Consider the following 23216-nt stretch of genomic DNA (forward strand, 5'->3'; position numbering starts at 1 on the left):
CCAAAAAGGTAGTTTGTTGCCTGAGGGTACCATGCCATAGAGAGTTAAGTGAAAAGTCACATCATGCATGATCACCATTGATCATCGTTTTCATGACCGATCATTGCTGCAATGTCCAAGTGCCCGAGTACTTGAGTACTCAAGCCCATCACAGCTCTGGAAAAAAATAAGAGACCAATGCAAAATTATCAGTTTCTCTGGATTTATTATTTATAGTTATGTGTTTGAGAAAAAAATATATTTGTTTTATTCTAGTACTGACAACACTCCCAAATTCCAAATAAAAATAATGTCATTTTGAGCATTTATTTGCAGATAATGACAACTGGTCAAAATAACAAAAAAGATGCAGTGTTTTCAGACTTTGAATAATGAAAAGAAAAAGTTAATATTCATTTTTAAAAAACACAATACTTTTGTGTTTTCCCTGGCCGCCTCCCTAGGGAGGTGTTTCAGGCACGTCCAGCTGGGAGGAGGCCTCGGGGAAGACCCAGGACTAGGTGGAGAGATTACATCTCCACACTGGCCTGGGAACGCCTCGGGGTCCCCCAGTCAGAGTTGGTTAATGTGGCTCGGGATAGGGAAGTTTGGGGCCCCCTGCTGGAGCAGCTGCCCCCGCGACCCGACTGTGGATAAGCGGTTGAAGATGGATGGATGGATGGACAATACTTTTGTTTTAACTTCACCCTGATTTTCATAGTTTTCTACCTGCTTTGCTTTCCGCCATAATGTACTGTAGAGATTCCCTCCCGCTCTGTGTTTGCTAATGTAATGAGGGCAACAGACCATCTGCTAGTGCTATCACCAACTTGTGGCATCTGCATATTAAGGTGGTAGCGGGTTAAAAGGTTTAAAAATCTATTGTAACAAAAGCTAAATATTTTTTACGATTATTTTTATTTTAGTTTTTTCAGTTAAGTTTTAATAGCAATATTAACTACCAGCTTGAAAGCTGTACAGTACATGCTGTAAATCAGAGACACTTTACCAATAAGTTTCTTATCACTTTCAAGAACAGATGTTAAATCATGGGACTTAAAATAATTTTTTAACATGTCAGTGCTATGCAGCTCTCCTTCCCCAGAGTTCTGTTTCTCTCTCTTTGTGCATTGTCTCGCCCACATGCTGGAATCTTGTTCTACTCATCGATTTCTTTGTCTGAGTAATACTGGCAGGTGCTTTGATCCTAGTTTAAACACAGAGCGGTGGGAAAGAAGTGGTAGGAGGAGTGCTTCTCTCCACTACAAACACAACAGGAAATAAAGTTTGGATTGATTTTACGTTGATAAGCAATCTAATTAATTTCTTTTGTTTTGTGTTTTAACTTAATTACACCCCCACCCCCCCTTTCTCCAGTAAGGCGCAGAGTCGGTGGAAGTTCATTAATTCAGTCGATGAAATATACAAATTAGATCAGACAATAGATTTGGCTCTGTCAATGAGATTATGAAAATTGAATTCATAGTTTGGATTTATAATTTAAAGGCAGTCAGTAGTCCTACTGCTTCAGGGTTCTAAAGTAAATCATTTAGTTGCCTGCACAATATTAACTTGTCAGAAGATGTTTTTGTTCTTTTTTTTTTTTTGTGGCGTTGGTGAAAATTTACCTTTGGTGCTAATCTGAGAGCAGTTTTATAGGTTCACCTGGAATCAGTAGTTTCTTGCCCATTTTGACATACATGTGCCCCCTCAGAGTTTTCAGCCTAATGGATTACAATCATTTCTAATTATGTGTATTTTTATTACCCCTTCACGTGTCTAAATAGGGTCAGTAGCATGTCCTGCAGGTCATTTGCTTTAAAAATGAATAGGCTAGCTCACTCAAAACCCAAGAAAAATTGGCTCAGCCATTGATATTAATAATGCTTTTAAAGATATCTATCTTGATCTCTATAGTTCCATATCTCCTACTGATGAAGACATTAGAAACTTTTTGGAACCATTAGAAATCCCTAAACTGATGAAAAAATCTATTTATTCTGAGATAACCTTGGAGGAGCTTGGCGAGGTAATTAAGGCCTTGCCTACAGGTAAGACTTAGAGGCCAGATGGCTTTGCTGCTGAATTTTTTAGATCTTATGCTACAGAACTGGCTCCATTTTTGTTAAAAGTTTTCTAATCATTAAAGAATGGAAACCTTCTGCCAACCATGACACAAAATTCTGGCTAACCTATTATGTCAAGATGTCAAGTTATGACATCTCTCATACATATAGATCAGGTGGGGTTTATTCGGGGCCGCAGCTCTTCTGATAACCTTAGGCGTTTCATCAATATTATGTGGTCAGTGGCAAATGATCAGACTCCGGTCACTGCCATCTCACTTGACGCCGAAAAGACATTTGATATGGTAGAATGGGATTATCTTATTACGATTTTGGAAATATACGGGTTCGGGAATACTTTTAAGTTACTTAATAGACTCCCGGTAACGGCAGTACAAATACATTTATTAATTTCAGATTATTTTACTCTGGATAGGGGCACCCGGCAGGGTTGCCCTCTTTCCCCATTATTGTTCTGTCTTGCCCTAGATCCATTAGCAGCCACGCTAAGAAAGGAAGATGATTTTCCAGGGGTGGTAGTGGGAGGTGTGGCGCATAAGCTTTTGCTTTACGCAGATGACATTTTATTATTAATCTCCGACCCCATTAGATCTATGCCTTGCCTCCATAGAATTATTAATTCCTTTTCTAAGTTCTCAGGATGCAGAGTTGATTAGTCTAAATCCGAAGCTTTGGCTTTGACAGCATACTGCCCAGTAATGTCTTTCCAGCTGGGCACCCTCCAGTGGCCCAAATAGGGCATTAAGTATTTGGGCATTTTATTCTCTGCAAATTTGTCTGATTTAGTGAGTTAATTTTGACCCCTTAATAAAAATATCTCGAGTGATGTGGGCAGGTTGGCTTCATTACATTTATCTATGATTGGGAAAGTTAATGTTATTAAAATGAATTGTATTCCAAAATTTAACTACCTGTAACGATCTCTCCTTCTCTTATTTCAAGCAATTTGATAGCATAGCGAAGTACTTCATTTGGAATGGAAAGCGTCTTAGCATACATTTTAATAAGTTACATAGGCTGATTGACAAAGATGGGCTAGGCCTACCCAAGATTTAATTTTATTATTATGCATTCGGTCTCAGACATTTGGCTCCCTGCTTTTGTATTGAACAGGAATTTCTTGCCCCTATTTTGCCATTGCAAAGCCTTTCTATCAAACTAATCGGAGAAGTTAAGTTATACCCTGTTATCTCACATTTGCACTTGGTTTGGACAAAAGTGTCAAGAGTGTTTAATTTGGACATTTATTTAAATGTTGCCTCGAGCATATGGCTGAATCCTAAATTATGTATTAATAAGTCCCCTTTCTGCTGGTCAGAGTGGATTGTAAGGGGGTTAATACACTCTGTGGCCAATATGAGAGTGGAGTTTTGAGATCCTTTAAAAAATTGTTTCAAAATTTTGGGATTCCCAGATCTCAGTTCTATAGGTATTTACAGCTGCACCACCTGCTCTGTATTTGGGAGTAGCACACACACACCTGGCAGGTACTCTGGGAGAGGTGATTACTGCTTTTGGAAAAGGTCATGAGGCATCAGTGTATTACTCCCTGTTAATTCAGAGTCTGGGGGTTGGAGCTTTAACTTCTGTCAAGTGTTTATGGGAGAAAGATTTAAACTTGGTTTTTGAGGAGGGAGTGTGGGAAAGGATTCTAAAAAACATCAAGTCTGCATCTAGAAATGCAAGGGTGTGCCTTATGCAATTCAAGATGTTGAGAGAGAAGTTTAGTTTAAATATGTATGTTTATAATTATTTTTAGTGATAGTGATTATTAGTGATATTAGTGGGGGTCAAAGGCTAAATGTTGATTCGATGTATATGTGTTGGGTTTTTCTTTGTTGTGTATTTATGAATCAATAAAAATGTTAATTGGAGAAAAAAAAATGCCTTCGGACAGTTGGCACGTGAGAGCAACCAATCAGTTTTAAGACACACCCCCTCTCCCACATGCCATTCGAAGGAGTTGTAAGATGTGGTTATTTATAGAGGTATGAGCAGTTTGTGCTCTATGAAACCCAGGCAAAGAAACGGACGTGTACCAGAAGTTAATGGTCTCTTGTCACCGCTGCAAATGCTGGCTTGAAATGTGTAAAACAAAGCCATGTCACTTAAAAGATATAACTTTAATTGAAGGAAAACAAAATTTATGTTTGTGAAAGCGAACAGCAGTATCATTTTATTAAGCAAAATAAACAGAAACAGTTACGCAAAGTTTTATCGATTTTAATCCCAGTGGCTGTGGACGATCCAGGTACAGTAAATGGGGTTTGTTCACAAATACGGCAGAGAGACTGGTCATACAGTAAAGTCATATGAAACGGATGAATAACTGGAAGAAAAGGCAGCACAGAGAAGCCTTTGCTTCAGGTAGGTTCAAGATCCAGCGTCCGCTGCAGCCCGGAGTTCTGCGGGCATTCTCCAGCAGCTCTCTTCCACTGTGCACACTCAGGGAGGGCCACACTTGGCATTTAACAGCAGCGTTGACAAGAGACCATTAACAGGCTGCTCATACTTCTATAAATAACCATCCAATGACAGGCCATCTTACATCTCCTTCGAGTGGCAAGTGGGAGAGGGAGTGTGTATTAAAACTGAGTCGAAAATGTATTGGTTGCGCCAACATTCAACTGTCCAATGGCATTTTTAAACTTGATTGTAAGAATCAGCTTTATTGCCAAGTATGCTTACACATACAAGGAATTTGTCTTGGTGATAGGAGCTTCTAGTGCACAACAATACAAAACAATACAGAAACAGCAGCAAGACATAGATAATTAAAAAAAAAAAAATAATAATTATACATATACAGGTATGTACATACACCTTCATACATACCCACATACACATACGTAGTTTTCCGTTCTGTCAAATGGATAATGAAAAGCAATTGGCAAATGAAAAAAAGCCAATGTAAAACGAAAAAGAAAAGCCGTTAGTAAATAGATAAAGAAAAGAAACTGGCAAATGCTGTTTTAAAATGCAATTTAAAAGGTGCATTTAAAAATTACATATTGTTGCATTAAATTGCATTTTAAACACAAATTAAGTATATGAATTATTAATGCACAGTTTTATTGTTAAAATAAATACATTTTAATTGTGAATTAAATAAACACATTTTAATGTATCTATTTATTTGTCCATTTATACATTTATCCACGTTTCTATTTTAAAATTAATAGATTGAGCTTTTTTTTCATTCTTTTTTTAATCGGCACTCTGTGGCTTCCAAATGTTCTGTGTTAAGGATTTTCTAGAGGCTTCTGGTGCATGTGCAATCCATACTACCAAATAAAGACTGAAACAAATAGCCAAACACCATGGAGAACTGGACTGGAGAACAGATGGAGGGGAGAGCTCCAGCAGGGGGTAAATGGATTGCCACAGGTAGGGTGTGAAAAGAGAGACAGGTGAAAGATAAGAAAGACTTGATTGTCATGTAGAGTGACAGCAGACATACAGCAAGTAATATTAAAAGAGGACTTTTGGGGGAATGCTGAATGGCTGTAGAGACAAAGAGAAAGAAAGAATTGTAGGCCTATTCAAGGTGTGTCATGACAGCAAGCACCACACCAGCTCATTACTTCAGCCTTTGTGCTGTGAAAGAGCAACAAACCCCAAAACAAGCAGACATATTTTACCCCCCAACAGCAGCACTTCTCTGAGCACCAAAGGATCCGACAAGAGTGATGAAAAATGACAAATGAAAAGTGATTTAATTTAGAGCATTTTAGCTTTAGTGTCCTTAGCTCGGTTATTACTGTAAATCGGCATGAGAGAGGATTCAAGATGAAAAAGCGCACAATAGCCACATTGTTTTTATGCTCTGTAATTAATGAAGGAGACATGAGTGTCTTTCTCTTGTGTATGCTTGTTAGGTCATTTGGTTTCTCTCTTTCAGTCACAGAATCTCCCAGGATATTTTCTTTCTTTTGATTGCCAGCCAAGACCACAGTGACAAGAATCCTTGTGTGGCATTTGAGAAACTCGCATGGCAGAATTTCCCTTTTAATGCTCATAGTTCCAAAAGCTTTTAACCCCATAATAACTGATAGACACCACGCCATGTGTTTTGAACTTTAGACTGATCAAATTTCATCCCCCTGTATAATTATTGAAATCCAACTACTTTGGCTCTTGGCTTGTGTTCACAAGCTCATAGGGAACTTCTAGCATACTATTGAGGCACATGTAAAGCTTGGCGCTGGGCCAACAATAGAGGTTTTTCTTTTTGACTACACAGGATCAGGTGTTTTTCATAATACATGACAGTCAAGCAATTCGTCTCAGGTTATGAAACAAAGAGGAATTCTAACCAAGTTTCTGTCTTTGTGTTTTGTTAATTTTTGGTTATTAATATTATTCCTAATCATGCTGTAAGGAACATGTTAGAATTGCTTAGGAGAAAGATGTATATTGCTGAACTTTGTAGCAGTGGTTTTGATAAATAACAGGAATGTTGATAGGAGGTAATTATGAAAATTTCATCTTGGGTGGCACATTCCTCTTAATGACACACCAAAACAGAGGCTAGGTTAAAATGTTAATATGCATATAAATACAGACATGCGATCAGGTAATTTAATGGGTAAGTAAAAAAACTAGCACCAATTTAAAAGGCTGCTAAATTCTGTTGATAGTAATCAGAATCAGAATCAGAATCAGCTTTATTGCCAAATGCACTATATACCTATAATAGTAAGTATTGGGACACTTTTGCCATACATAAAAATGTAGAATGTCTTTACATTAGATAAATGATCAAACCAAGCATTTTTAAGAAAGATTGCACTTTTCAAGTAATATACTTCACAAAAAGAAGGTTGTTAGGTTAGAGCTAATTTATAATCTAACCTAAAATAAATACATTGTTTAAATTAAGACAGTAGGTATTTTGATACATTTTGGTTGTCAAACTTAATGGAACTACAGTACACTTGTTACTCTGCTTGGAAACCTGTGTGAACTTGAATAGAACTGACTTGATACATTAATTAAAAATAACCTTGGGACCAGTTGGTTAAGTTTATTAGCAAAATGGCTGATAAAACTTGCAGTACATTCTGAGAAAATGTCTAGAATCAGTTAAATTAATAAATGTTTAAGTGTGGGATTTTGGGGCCACTGCAGATCCAAATAACACATGCTAGCTTTTACATTACGTGACAAGGTTCAAATTCAGTTGTAGATGCCACTGACTGTCTTGCATATTTTTATCCTTTCTCCCCTTGAAGAGTAATACAGTGCATTTGGTGCAGTGAAATACAATATCAAAACCTGGCTGAACCCTTTTTGTCTTGCAGATTTTATTTAGCTTAATATGCACTCTTTCTCTATCATTCTTCATATTTCCCTTGACTAATCCAATAAGGTGAAAAGAATGTGGAAAAAAACATGTGACTGTAATACTGCTAATAGACTCTTTACCTCATCTCATCTTTGTCAACGAATTTAATGGGTGTAATGGGCTGTAATAATACATCCTATGCCTCTGCCTCCCCAGCACCCCCCTGATATCTTTTCCTTATTTGTATCTCATGTAGTGTTCGTGATATTTCTCTATATGATATGACTCATCAAGGCCTAAACTAGTTGCACACCGATCAGGCATAACATTAAAACCACCTACCTAGTGTAGGTCTCCCTCGTGCTGCCAAAACAGCTCCAACCTGCATCTCACAATAGCATTCTGAGATTATATTCGTCTCATCTCAATTGTAAAGAGCGGTTATCTGAGTTACTTTAAACTTTGTCAGTTCTAACCACTCTGGCCATTCTCTGTTGACCTCCTCATCAACAAGGCATTTCCGTCCACATAACTGCTCCTCACTGGATGATTTTTGTTTTTGGCACCATTCATAGTAAATTGTAGAGACTGTTGTGCATGAAAATCCCAGGAGATCAAAAGTTACAGAAATACTCAAACTTGTCCATCTGGCACCAGAAATCATCCATGTGATTATCTAATCAGCCAATCATGATGCAGCAGTGCAATGCATAAAATCATGCAGATACAGGTCAAGAGCTTCAGAATCAGCTTTATTGCCAAGTATGCTTGCACACACGAGGAATTTGTCTTGGTGACAGGAGCTTCCAGTACACAACAATACAAACAAAACAGCAGCGTTAACATTCAGTTTACGTTCACATCAACCATCAGAATGGGGAAAAAATTTGATCTCAGTGATTTGGACCGTGGCATGATTGTTGGTGCCAGACAGGCTGGTTTGAGTATTTCTAACTGCTGGTCAGCTGTTGTGCGTCAAAAGACTTTAAAGAGACAAAAGAGTTTACTAAGAATGGTGCCAAAAACAAAAAACATCCAGAGAGCGGCAGTTCTGTAGATGGAAATGCCTTGTTAATGAGAGAGGTCAACAAAGAATGGCCCGACTAGTTAGAACTGACAAAGTCTAACTCAGATAACCTCTCTGTACAATTGTGGTGAGAAGAATATCATCTCAGAATGCTATTCTAAGATGCGGGTTGGTGCTGTTTTGGAGGCACGAGGGGAACCTACACAATATTAGGCAGGCGGTTTTAATGTTGTTGCTGATTGGTGTATGTCAGAACAATAGAGGAGTCCGACTCTATGACATTGTAACATGACCTTATTGGATAAAGCAAGATGATGATAGTTCTTTGTGTTGTTTTGATGGTTTGTGTCAGGATGTCAAAATGCTTGTTTGTGCATGTCTGTGGGTCACGTTGCCCTTTGTTCATCTATTCACTGCCCACACATGTGATATGAGAGTGGATTTTTTTGTCCCCTTGTTTGTAGTTTTTTGGGATTGAGGCTTTTACCAAGAAAACCAAACTGCGCAGCTTCCTGGGTACCGAATACAATAAAGTTCCCATGATACACAGATCAGGTAATTTCTATTATTCTTTAAGGTTGACTAGTTTATCTAGATTTATATATAATGTACAGTATATATTAATGGTTATTTTCATATTTTCCAAATACGTATCACTGAACGTTATGCAAAATGTTTGCCTCAGTCACCATTCACTTTCATTGCATCTTTTTTCCATACAATAAATAATGAATGGTGACTGAAACTAACATTCTGAATAACATCTCCTTTTGTGTTCCATAGAAGTAAGAAAGTTATGCTTTGAAACAACATGAGGGTGAGTAAATGATGACTGAATTTACATTTTTGGGTGAACTTTCCCTTCGAGACCGATTAGTCACCAATACAATGAGGAGTGGATTTTAAGAATCAGTTTTGCACATCCCTTATTAAAATGACAAAACATCTCTTTTCAACACTGTTCTCAGGCGTCTACTGTCACTATGAGGAAATGAAGAAAATGTTACAGGTGTTGGAGTCTTTGGGAGGGAAAGGCAAGCATGGTGCTGCTTTTGCCCTTCCATGTGGAGAGTTTGACCCGACTGGATCGACTGCTGACCCTGGAACAGCTAGAGAGGTGACTGGCCAATATTAAATCCACAAGTATGGCACTGTCCCTCCATAGAGCCAGCTCAGCAGCACAGTCAATTTACAGGTAATAGTAGAAATATTCTACTGAACACTTCCTACAAAGTCACTAAGAATGTGTGGAACACATTTTAAAGAATATACTCATAGACATTATAGATAAATATTCCAAACATGCAATGTAGATAAGACTCATTTAGAAAGCTAATGGAAGATATCCAGATATGACATTAGCATAATGAGAAGGAACCATAGGTCATAGATTATTCTCATTCAGAGGCAAAGCTATTTTCCCTTTAATGGAAATTGTGTTTGTGCTGAAATTGCAGAGAGTGTTTGGAATTATGTTTTACATGTTTTATGTTTCTTAAGACAATGAGTTATGGACTTTATTCTTTAAAACATTTCTCAATTTTCTGATCATATGTGTTGCTTCTGTAGCCTTTTTTACTGCTCTCTTTTTGCACACCAGCAGATTGAGTGTGTTTCTTTGTTGCTGTGTGACCAGGGTGCAAATTAACCCCCCCCCCAAAAAGACTTAAAAATAAATAGGACCTGCTACTGCAAAACTGTTTAAATACATTTTTAATTTTTGTATACAATTTAATCATCATACATTTGGTCTAATCATATGAATTAATTAATACTTTAATCAAATGAACATAGAACAACTTTATCAACATAACCAACATTATCAACATATTACTGCATTATTTTTTATTACTTTCTCACCTCTGGATAAGCAGTTTGCTAAATGGCTGTGACGAGGAGGAGGGCGTGACCGTGCTGTGAGTGTGCACGCCTGGTGCTGAGCGGCCCAATCAGTGGGAGAGATATAAGAGGAGGAGTTGGGAGGCTAGAGAGAGAGAGAGAGACACACACTGAGCTGTGTGTGTGTGTGTGTGTGTGTGTGTGTGTGTGTGTGTGTGTGTGTGTGTGTGTGTGTGTGTGTGTGTGTGTTGTCATGTTCAGTTCAGTGTTTTAAGTTCTAATTAAAGTCTAATTGAGTGTCAATCTGGTTCTAGCTTCCCCCTTTACTGATGAACGAGAGGCTTGTCTGCCATACTAGTGCTGAAACCCGGGACTGGATGAAGATGCACCATCAGAGAGCCCTTGCTGCTGACGAAGGTTTGCAACGCTGAGGATGTTTGATGCGGTGGTACTGGAGCAGTTCGCCCAAAGGCAGAGGAGCTTGCTACTGTCCGCCAGGTGATGAAGGAGCTGCTGTCGTCTGCCAGGGGGTGGGAGAGCTTGATGCTGTTCACCAGGAAGTGGAGGAGCTGCTGCTGGTCGCTAGAGGGCTGAGGAGCCGCTATCATCCACCAGGGGGTCTTTGCCGGGAGGTGAAGCAGCCGCTGATATCTGCCGGGAGGTGGAGGAGCTAGTTGCCATCCACCTGGCAGCGGAGTCCAGTACCATTCCACCATTCTGTGGAGGACTGCTACCCAGCTGACCGAGGACTAAATGGCGACATGTTTTTTTTTTCTCTCTCTCTCTCTCCATCTCTCTCGCCCCCTTTTCCTCTTCGCTCCCCTTCCCTTGTCCTACCCAGGAAGTGGGGAAAACCAGCCGGCGACATGGCCAAAGGGGAAAATCAGTCTGGAGGTTTCCCCTGCCTGAATCGGGCAGTGGGTTTATGTGATTATTTCCCTGGCCTGAATCGGGTGGTGGGGGCATGTAATTAAAGTCTGGTTGAGTGTCAATCCAGTTCCTGCTTCCCCCTTTACCAACGAACAAGAGGCTTGTCCGCCACAATGGCCCAGTGTGACTATTAGACCAAATAAAGCTGCGACTGAAATAGGTTCACATAGTCTATTTACTGTGCCCTGCTCTCTGTCATGTACATCTTGCATGCAATGATCAAAATGTAGTGTTGTCAGTGAATGAGCAGCCGGCTTCACAAATTAACTTTGAAGCATGCTGCAAATGCAGACTAAATATTTATTCAATAAAATTGCAGGCTTTTGCTGTTTAATAATGACACTATGACATATCATGATTTTAATTTGATTAATGGTGCATTCAAACATGAATGTTTATCTCAAATATGTAAAACTCAATTTCAGTCTGTGTTTAACAGTTAATTTCATTTTATATGCCTGGAATTGTTGAATTCCGTCAACGTTTTTCGCATCATGAAAATCATAGGGCCCTAATTAACATATCATAAAAACGTTTTAAGATAGTTAACCTTTGGCTCACTGTCCTAGAAGCCCTGAAAGTCATTGAATAATTGTCTGCCTGTGACCCCTGAAAAAGCTTCCCATACAGATTAAACAGTGATCTCCTGGCATCTCTGAATTTTGTGTTGTAGGGGGTAACAGTTGGGTCCCAAATATGAATATTGAGAAATGAAAACACAGACTCAGTTTGCAATTAATTGAGAGAGAGTTTACTGATTGTTCTCTGCTGTTCCAATAAGCATCACAAGTATATTGAATCCATTGGTTTCAGTAATACAGAAGAAAAAGCTCTCCATTCAGAAACATTCACAAGCAATTATAGTCATATGCTAATTGAATTAGAGGTGTCACAGTACAACACATTCTAAGATTCTGATAGGTCCATGTGACAGGGCAGAGGGCGGGGCCGGGTTGTGATTATACACACCCGGTCCCTTATCAGGCTAATTAAGCCTCCAAGAGGAATAAAGGCAGACTGCAGAAGGTGGTGTGATGAGAGAGAGAGAGAGAGAGAGAGAGAGAGAGATCAATCGATCGATCGTTTGCGGTCAGCTGACCGTCATGTGTGTTTGTGTCGTTTGTTTAAGTATTTCATTAAATCTATTATTTATATTGTCAAGCCGGTTCTCGCCTCCTCCTTTCCTTCATATCTCTTTACAGTCCATTACTTTAAAAATCTTAGCACTTTACAAAAATGGTCTGTTTCCACCTTTGTGCAAACAATAGTTACATAGCCATAACATTAATCAAGTTCCCATCATTGGTTTAACAGAACTTATGTGCACTTGTCACATGTCATAGGGCACCATAAACAATCCAAACACTGATTGATTTAGACATTGCAATGGGTAGCTGTTATCTTTTCCCAGGACTGGAGGTCATCTCCCTAAATTTAGTGGAATGCAGTTTTTCTTTTCACCATCTGCATAAAATTAACACAGAGCACGACAAAGAGCATACACACAAGCCCTACTAATGCACATAGTCACCTAATATGACAATAAAATCATATCATAACTAAAATCTCTCTCATTTAATTTTTGTGAATAAATACAGTACAATATAAATGTATATCCTTTAGGAGCCGGGCTAAATAAATTATCACTGTTATTGCATTCCTTATATAAATCAGATCCTCTGTCACCCCTCAGATGACATACATGTTACTTGCACCTTATTGTTAAAGGAAAATAGAAAATGTATTAATATAATAAGAATAAATGAAGATTATAACAGATGAGATATAACTTGTAAGAATAAAATTATATTTGAATATTAACCCCTTTACTATTAACTTTTTAATGTGGCTTAACTAGCTAAGTACTATGAATTGTAACATTGTTTTGCTATAGCATATAATATTATGTTTATGTCTTGATTGAGAATTCAACAGGTTTACCGGATAGCCGTGGTCTTTCTAACTAAATGAGTAGCTGGCTAACAAACCTGTACTGAACAAAAGGATCTGCACAAAATAAGACAAGAAGAGTGTAAGGAAAGTTTACTAAGTTGGCAAATGCAATAACTTACTGAGATTAGCTGCAGAAAACATTGGTGATTCGGTGTTTGTCTCAAGCATGTCTGTCACTGAATTCAATGAATACGTTAGTTTGCTGGCTGGTCGGTGTTTGAGCACAGAGTTCAAGACATCGTAGTGAATGGTTTTATTGCTTTGTCCACTGCTGATTTGCTCAGGTCCTTCTTCTGTACTCCTACATTTTAAAAATGTGTTATTGAATTGGTCAATCGTCCGATTGAAGTTTGTGTTCATCATTTCTTGCCGTACACACTTTTCCCCCCTTTGCAAGCTCTCTAATTTGTATTGGATCTCCATAGACGACCATATCGCAAGTAGAGTGCTGGCTTCCTACGTGGAACACTGCTGTTTTTACTGTAAAAGATAGGAGAAGGGTGATGACACATTATTCTGCCCTCTGCCCCCTGACATAATCAGTTTCTGCTTAAAGACCAGCTAGTTTTTTGGGCTTGTACACAACCAGTTTTTCCACCATGGAACTGCCTTTTCTGCAGTGGAAATGTGCAAAATATTTCAAGAATTTGCACCAGCCCAGGAACCAGCCCCTGAACCATGTAGGTGGAAAAGAGGTAAGAGAGAGCCATACTGGCATAGAAGTTCTTCAAGAAGATGTGCAGTTGGTTCTGTCTGCACTGTCGAACAGATTTGGAGTGACAGTGGCTTTCTGGGCTATTAAGTTTAGTAGAAGGAACTATGATTGGCTTGTGGTTTTTTTTTTTTTTTTTTGGTTTAATTAGGTTGGTAAATTTGGGTAGATATGGTGTGTACTGTGTAGTGTGCCCATATGAGAAAAGATGTGGGTTATGGATGGAAAGTATTTTCAAGATTGATGAATGATTTTGTGACATCTTCTGGTTAACAACCTCTCTCCTCCCCACCTCAGACTTCTCTCTGCTTTCCTGTCTACACATCCATTCTTCTCGTTTGTCTTTTCTCTCTCCAGCTACCTCTCCTGCCTCCCTCTTTCAATGTCTGACCTCAGCTCATCTATCTCCTGCCTGGAGTCCACCGGTTCCTCCCACTCATCCGCCGTCTCCCTTTCTTTATTCATCACTTCTCTCTCATTTCTAGCTGGTCAGAGTCCTTGCAGCTCATCTTCTCTCGCCCCTTTCTTCTCTCACACTTATTCTTTGGAGCACTCTCTTACTCTCTCTTTACCTCCTTCATATTTGCCTGCACCTCTTTCTGCAATCTTCTTCTTTCTTTCTTTTACTGTTTCTCTTTCTGTGTCCTCCCCTATCTGTGAAGTATTTCACTCTTCTTTTTTTTCTGGGTCGACTCACATGACCTTCTTGAAATTTACACAGCTAAGGTCACTTCCTTTCTTGGATCCTTGTTTGTTAACACACAATCCTGCATCTCTGCCTCAGCAACTGACACTCTGGGAATCACAAACTACCTCACTATACGATATACACAGCGACACATACAGAATGTCATGATGCAAAATATTATGATGCATCACAATATCATTATTGGATCGCAACTGAAACTTTTATGAAAAACTGTGCCAATCTGCTTCCCAAATGTTTTTCCGGAAATAAAGTCACACCTGACTATAGGTCACACCTGGTTAAAATCGCATTGTTGAGAGAAAAAAAACCCACAGATATGTCACCTCTGCATTTAAGTCGCACTTAACAGAGACTATGTGGCAGGCATTAGAACCTGGAAGCAGCCGCCCAACTTCCCTTCAGCACTTCAGAAGCATGTCAGTCATGCTCCGTAAAAAATAATTTACGTCAGCATCTACAAATTGTATCATGCAGTATTTGGCCTTGTTTTAAACAGGAGAATTAGATTTTATGGAGTGTGGAATGTTGGACAGTTCGTGGGCTTAATGCTTGCAGCTTACACATTGAAAATTCATGCACTAGATGCATAGTGTATAGCTAAAGTGTATAAAGACACAGCTTCATTGTGTCTGTAATAGACTATGAATCTGCTGAAGTGGCTCTCACCTCATTCAGTCCTGATTTCAGAGTTTGCACTTATTTAGATGACCTGCTACTTCATTATTTTCCTGTTGGAAACTATATGAATGATTGCATAAACATTGATACAAGACACTGAAGTATTGATGCAATATATGAGAATAAAGTGATATATTGATATATGATTGTATTGACAAAGCCCTACATTGAAGGCATAATTCACCCAAAAATTACAATTCTATTATCATATACTCACCTTCACTTTCAGTACATCCTTTTTCCATTCCATGAAAGTGAATGGTTAATGCTCTTTCTTCCGTGGAACACAAAAGCGGATAGGCATAAAGTTATATGTTGGTAGGTTAGCAAATTATGACATCATTAAAATTTTTGGGTGAACTAGTCACTAGTCAAGTCTCTTAGAGTATTTCAAGTGTTAGGATTTGAGTGGCACATTAATCACTGTCTCTGGGTAATGCTGCAGGCAGGGAGCATAGAGACAATACCACTAGAATGGAAATTTAAAATGAGACAAATGTGTTAATGTCCACTGGCAGAAAATGATAAGTCTTTTTGAAGGTGGAGGTTAAAAGAGAATGAGAAAGACAGAAGAAAAAAAGAGTAATACTATGATGACGGTTTTCTATTAGACAGGTAAAAAAGGGAACAAACGTTCCCAAGATGCATATAGAGCCTAATGTTTGCTCTTGTGTGTAGGACAGCATTTTCTTTTCAAGTATGTCTTATAATGCTGGGTGAGAAATATAAGTGTCCACAAGCACTTGCTGCCATGTCCTCATACTCAGCCTTGTTCCAAAGAACAAGACTTTGACATTAACATGAGCAGTAGGGATGCCCGTGGGGGACCCACATGATTGCTTTGAAAGGAACCAACAGACAGCCAGCCACGACTGCTTTTTGGAGTAGACACACAGAATTGCAGTGTTCACATAAGTGATGCCCCAGCGTGTGGAAAGAGGCCGAAAGTCCTGCCTTGACTGCATGGCATGAATAGAGCTGTAGTACTTCTCTGACAAGATTTCCTGCTGCTTCCTCCCTCTCCGCATCTTTCTGCTTTCGCTGTCTGTCTCTGCCCTGCTCTTTCATGCTTGTTTTAGCTTCTCTCTACCACACACACTCATCCACAATGCCTCTCTTTTGTAGTGTCTGAAGAAATATCACCGTAGGTCAGAGGCACTCGATTCTTCCACTTCTGTATGGGCATTGACAGAAACGCTGAGCTGAGCAAACACAGCCTCCATCTCGAGGTGTTAATAGCGTTTAAACCTTTTATGTCATCTTGCCTTAGAGCTTCAACCTCCAACATGTCCGCCAGACACTATGTCACTCTGACTCGGTTCACTTTACCCCTTCTCTGTCACATTCTCACGTGGATGTCTCTGGTCTAGGGAGGAGCTGCCATTATCCTGATTTCCAATCTGTGGGCTTGGCAGTCACCCTTCCAGCCCTCACATGTGCACTAATATATCCATGCCATCTGGCTCGGGCAGGATGACCCAAATTGGACTGACATGCAGCTGAAGGGTGCTTGGTTGTGAGGGAGGTGGAATGGGGTTGAGTGGCGAAGTGAGAGAGAAAGAGAAGGGGCAGGAGAGTGAACAAGCTGGATACAAATATCTGCCCTGGTGATGAGGCAGCAGGCCTGAAGCTCAGGAGCAGTTAGTGCCAGGCGATAGTGGCTAAGAAGAAATTGAGTCTGAATTCCATAACAAGCGTGAGGGGTTGAGGGGTCACCGTCTGCCTGATGCCTGGCAAACACACAGCCAGACACACTGACCTTAAGATACAGAGACAAACACACACATACACACACCAAAATGTCTCACTGTGTCAAGGCCTGTGGATGCCAGTGTGGCTGTAATTGGATTGCACAGTTCTCTGTGTGTGCCAAAGAGATAGAGGGTGCCAAGCTAACATACACTCATTGATGAGGTCATGAAGTGGATGTAGATTGTGTGCCAGGACTTGGGGGGCAGTTGTATTTAAACAAGTGATTTTACATGCTAAATTGTTTATCAATTTTATAGATATATTGACATATTCTCATTATAATGTATAACTGCTGCCAGTTCCTACACTTTGGCAGAAACAGAAACAGCTTATGGCCCTCTTAAATCAACCAAAATTCAAATCACTGCCCCAGTGACCGAAGCTGGAAGTGTTGTCGAACGGATGGGCAACTCCATTTTCTGGGTGGAATGTCCACTGAGCGGCCCTAAAGGGAGATGTATTTTTTGTTGTAAATGATGTAATACTGTGAAGAAGAATGCACATTTTTTAACTAGTTTATGTGAATGCAATTCATTCCTGGTTTCCAGGGGATCAGAACAAGTGTAGCACTAGATGGAAATGTGTTCACACTTGAATTGAGCAAATTACTGACGCTTGTCAGTAATTCGGCCAAATGGAATTGATATCAGGGTACATGAACTACTGGAAGGAACATGTTTATTTCCGGTGTATTCATGTTGGTCTGATGTAGCCACACTTTTAAAAAAGCCAACAGGTAAAGTGACCAACAAAAGCTTGTTTAGTTTTATGTGTCATTTAGGTGCAGATTTATCTGAAATAGTTGATTCCACTATGGTAGACTGACACAAAATAAAAAAAAGTAAACTTAAAATATTTACACAGCAGTGTTTGTCCATAACTGGCTCTACAGAAAAACATAAAAAAAAAATGGTGTTGTTTAAAAATGTGTATGAACTTTCTTTGCATTATTCAAACTGTTATTTATACATGTAAATCATACATTTTTGCATCAATTTGCATTAATTCAAGTGTGAACACATTTCCACTGAAAACACTGCATCTTTTTTGTTATTTTAACCAGTTGTCATTTTATGCAAATAAATGATCTAAATGACAATATTTTTATTTGGAATTTTGAAGAAATGTTGTTAGTACTTTATAGAATAAAACAAAAATGTTCATTTTACTCAAACACATACCCATAAATAGTCAATCCAGAGAAACTAAACAATTTTCAGTGGTCTCTTAATTTTTTCCAGAGCTGTATATCGATAATACATTTCTGATTATTGATGCATGAAATAGGCAAGGATCCCAAGCCTACTATCAAGTGTTGCAAACAATACTCCGAGTATCTCCCAAATATTTGATGCCACTAGCCTGGCAAATCCAGTGACTAGTGCTTCTTCAAAAGAACTAATTTTATCAACTTCATACCTTGTAAAAACAATTAGAGCTTGGCAAATTAAGAAAGTTATTTTCAGTTTTTGTTTGCAGTATGCATTAAATATATACATAGAGAGTCTTCCCTCAAGTTTGACATGTCTCCAGCACCTTTTGGAAAATATTTAAACAATATATAAAATTTACCTGTCAACATACAAGACACTTTCTGACTTAGAGGTGAATATTTTGATGAAAAACTAACTAATATGTAAGAACACTGTTTCATAACAGCTCAGTCTTTGCATAATTTATGGACCAGCGTGTCTGTGTTTCTCGCTGAGCTCTTTTTCAGATTTTTCATGAAGCTGATAAATGGTGTGAAGTTCATTGTGGCAGAATGTGATGCGAAGGATACGCAAAAAGAAGAATATTGAGTGGAGTAGGGGGAAGAAATAGATAGGGAGAGAGAAAGAAAAAGCAAGAGAGTGTGTAAATAAGACATAAGACAGTGATAAAGGACTCTGTCACTGAATAATGCCCAAGATGTTTTTAAAATGCGAGTTGACTGCTGCGATGCAGTAAGGCTGAATAAAGCAGTTGCCTGGAGTCTCAGAAAGCTCTGTGTGCTGCTGGTGGCCCATCTCCACCCTATCTTTTACCATGAACAACCATGTGTTGTAAAGAAAATGCAGCAGCCAACTTGGTCATTGCATCTTTTTTGTTATTCATGAGCTTTGTATTTGTAGATGTGTTTATTGATGTAGGCACTTGAATTATACTATAGTATAGTGCTGCAGTAGATATCTGAAAGAAGGCCTGAGATAAAAACATGATAAAAAATAATTATAAAAATCAAACAGAGTAAGTATAGACTTGATTTGGAGGAAAGGCTTGAGAAAGAAATTAAAAAGAGATGCTCCATTTCAGCCCAATGAGCAGCATTAGAGCTGAACCTTGTTTACACAGCCCTCCTCTCTCTTTACTTTATTCTTACTCACTCACTCCATCTCTCTCTCTCTCTCTCTCTCTCTCTCTCTCTCTCTCTTTTCTGCCCATCACATTTACTGCATTAGTAAGGAGTCTGTGTGCCATATTATTGCATGATATTTATTAGACTACTTTCATCTGTTTCAATGCAGAAAATGCTGTACTCATCTGCAGACACATCGCTCAATCATTTTGCCCACTGGACATGTCTCCTCTTCTTAAATATGTCATTAATTCATTTGGGGCTCATTGCACCTCAGGAGGGTTTACCTGTGCTTCCTCCAGGGCACCACATGAGCCAAGTTGGATTTTGTATGCGTGGATTTTGTATGCGAAATTTGCAATATGTGCATTTCTCGCATTGTGTCCTGGATTGACTGAGTGAAGTGTGAGTGCCGCTAAATTGTCAGACCCTGGGGACTTTTCAGTTGAACCTTGCATTGTGCAACACGATGACAGCCAGGGCTAAATATTTAAACACTGATTGTTTTTAAAAATTAAGTGACCTCAGCACACCCTTCCATCTCAAGAGGTGTCTTCATCCCAAGAGGAAAAGAGAAAGAAAGAGGCAAACAAAGAGAGAGGCGTGCTATTTATAGAGCCTGTCAAAATGCAGGCTGGGAGATGTCTGCTAATGTTGCATGTGACTCTAATTGCCGGAGACAGCGTTGTCGTAGTAACACACAGCACCATGTCACTGTTGTGGCAACAAGCTGCTGCAGGTCAAGGCTACACAGCCAAGGAGTGGAGCTGTACGAGGAGAACATCTACAGTGGCAGATAACATCAAAGTTACAGACTCCTAACAGGAAATCGGTTCAAGGAAAAATCCACTGAGACAACATAGAGTATTAATAAAGGAAATGTACATGTTTCCAATGCAGTGTATGCCTGTAAAACAAAGAGATAGAGAGAGAGAGAGAGAGAGAGAGAGAGAGAGAGAGAGAGAGAGAGAGAGAGAGAGAGAGAGAGAGAGAGAGAGAGAGACATACATGAAGGTGGCGACTCATAGTGTCCAAACCAAAACCGGTTTCTATGAATAAATACACACAGCCGCGATGCCGCTTTCAAGCTACGACTATGAAAGCTGATCAAAATTTTGGTGCACCACTTTGCATTAAAGTTGTAACATTTTAAGTTTAGTTACTGTTGTAACAGAATGGCTACATTATAAAAGTGGGCAAAATAGTGTGTCCTTATCCAAACCCTGTCCAATAATTACATGAGAGACTGGGCCAGAGATGTTAAAAGTAGCTGTGATATTGGAACCGTCAGGCCTATGGTTAATTGCATTAAAACTATGGCTTCCACAAAAAACATGGTTACTACAATATTACTATAGTAAAACCATGGTTAATTTTACCCATATCAAACTTTTCTCTCAACTCCCCGACCTTCGCTATGACCAATTCACTGCAAGGAAAACAATAATAATATTCAATTAAATGTATTATTATAAGTAGTATTAAAGGAAAAATTAATAATAGAGAAAGAATACAAGATGGGAAAAAAGGCAGAATCAAACCCGGGTCTTCTGCACTAAATAAAAGCACAACAACACTGCTGTAACACTGTGTGGCATGTACACCCTGTGCTTTACAGAATCGCGATGACCGTCTTTCGACAGTACCTCACCCAAGTGGGTAAATGACATGAAGCAAATGCCAGAGGTTAGTTAAATTGATATAATTACCTGCTTTGACATTTACTTTTACATTTATTCATTTGGCAGACCCTTTTATCCAAAGCAATTTACAAAAGAGGAAAACAGAAGCGAATCATCATAAGTAGAGAGTGATACAAAAAGTTCCATATAACAAAGTTACACTAGCTTCAGAATATTATTCAAAACAGATTTAAGTGCAACAATAATTTTTTAACTTTGAGTTGTTCTAACTGCCAAAAACTGCACAAGTACTCATTTTTACTCCAACGAACACTAAAATGTTTGTTGTTCTCCATCTGGATCGCCCATTTAGTTAGATTTATCTTTGCTTCTCATAGAGATCGAAACCAGAAAACAGTCCAGCAGGACCTTATTCACAGTAGTGCCATCTTTAATTTTTGATGTGAAGTAGGAGGCTATGAGGGATAGCCCACACAGCCTCCTTTTCATTCACATCAAAAATAAAAAATGGTGTTACTGTGAAGAAGTGCATGAAACATTTGAATGTAATGTCTCACTGTACGGTGATTATATTCACAGTTTTGGACTGCCACCTATATGCACCACACTGACACGGTCTACAGTATGTGCAATGATACGTTTGCCTTGTCCTACCTGCAACACGGCATGGTGCTTCTTGGCCAGAGTATGAACTGCTAGAGAAATCCTCAGGAGACAGAGAGGAAATACCATAATTTGCAAGAGCACAAGTAAAAGATTAGATACAAGCCTGGACATTGAGATCAGAGTGAGAAAAAGACAAGGAGAAGTGGAAAGAGCAGATGAGAGTGAGGGAGAGTGAGCAAGAGGAAGGAATTAAACAAGCAGTGGATGGCCAGATGAGGGATGAGGATGCCACAGAGGTGGCTGAGCAGTGGACAGGGATGAGGCAGTGATGAAGTGATGGACGAAAGAGGGAGGAGAAGGAGAATAATGGATGAGGACAATAGAAGTGCATTTGTGGAGGTGTGTGCAGAGGTTGCTGAGAGGATTGCAGAATGGCAGAGGGTCGAACAGCGTTTGTCCAGGTGACAGCCTCTACTACCTCTCTCCCTCATTATCAACCTCTCCTTCCAAATCCCTCTGGGCCTTTTTCAGCTTTTTTTTCTACCTTTTTTCCTCTCTAACAACCTCTGATTCAAATCACCATGCCAGCATGCCAGCTCTGCTGTAACCAGTAAGCCTGTATCATTTTGTGCCACAAGATAGAGAGTGTATGCGCTCTTTTTAATTACAAAAGTAATTTAGGTAAGAGTGCTTAATCTTTCACAGTTAAAGCACTTGACATTCGGCTTTCACAAACACGCTGGGTGTCTCTCAATCTTCTCACAACAGTTCACTTATTGTCTACTCTTCCTTATTTCTCAATTTTCTTTCTCAGCATCTCTTTCTCTCTCCATGTGGGTAACTGTCGTTTATCCAGAATCTCATCCAGCGGGGAATATAAACTACCTGTCAACAAGCGTCTTTCTGCCAAATTCATATCTGAAAGGAAAACAAAAGCGGGCCGAGGTCAGAGAGATCTTTTTTAAATTATTCATAAGCGACTCTACCTCGGCTGCCATCTTCAGCTCCTCTCGCCTGGTTTGTACTGTCTGCATTGCCAACAAGGGCATCTGTCATGCCTTTAAAATAGAAGGTAGACAATGAGGAGGGGAGACTACCAGATTTTCTAAATATTATTGATTTGCTGTGTGTCACGTTCCTCTGTTGTCTACCCTGTGTTCTGTGTCTCACTATTCACGTTCATGTCATGTTTCCTTGTCTGCTCCGTGTTTTCCATTTCACCCGTCACCGGTCACGCTGCATGTCACGTTTTCCTTGTTGTCCGCCCCGTGTTTCACTGTCCTTGTCTAAAACTACATTTCCCACAATTCTCGGCCTCCCTCACTGCCTGCACTCATCATGGTTCTCACCTGTGTCTAATCCAGTCATCACTCCCTGTGTATTTAAGCCCTGCTTTTTGTTCACTCCCTGTCGATTGTTCAATGTTCATGTGTGCACTGCACATGTATGTTCCTGGTTCATGTTCCCGGATGTCAGTCTATTCGTTCGTGGTTTCCCTGCCCTTCGTGTATGTTTTGATGTTATCACATGTTTTAGTTTCTCGTGTATGTTTTGATGTTATCTCGTGTTTTAGTTCCTTTTTCCCCCCATGGATCTTTATTTTGTTCCTGTGTTTGTCTGATAATCTTGCTTGTAAATAAAGTACCGCAGTTGGATCCGCACCTCCCGTCTGCCTT

The 23216-nt window shown here is 39.3% G+C and overlaps 1 protein-coding gene across 1 annotated transcript in view; it reads left to right on the plus strand.

The window, feature by feature from the left end:
- Positions 1 to 9988, plus strand: part of serpinh2 (serine (or cysteine) peptidase inhibitor, clade H, member 2) — a 31904-nt gene extending 21916 nt beyond the window's left edge. The window contains 6 exon segments of the mRNA XM_052139929.1: positions 8845 to 8878; positions 8880 to 8935; positions 9349 to 9397; positions 9399 to 9547; positions 9550 to 9575; positions 9950 to 9988. Of these exon segments, the coding sequence (XP_051995889.1) occupies positions 8845 to 8878; positions 8880 to 8935; positions 9349 to 9397; positions 9399 to 9547; positions 9550 to 9575; positions 9950 to 9988 (353 nt within the window).
- The last annotated feature ends 13228 nt before the right edge of the window (positions 9989 to 23216 follow it).

This window comes from Xyrauchen texanus, chromosome 2 (genome assembly GCF_025860055.1).
Source record: "Xyrauchen texanus isolate HMW12.3.18 chromosome 2, RBS_HiC_50CHRs, whole genome shotgun sequence".
NCBI lineage: Eukaryota > Metazoa > Chordata > Actinopteri > Cypriniformes > Catostomidae > Xyrauchen > Xyrauchen texanus.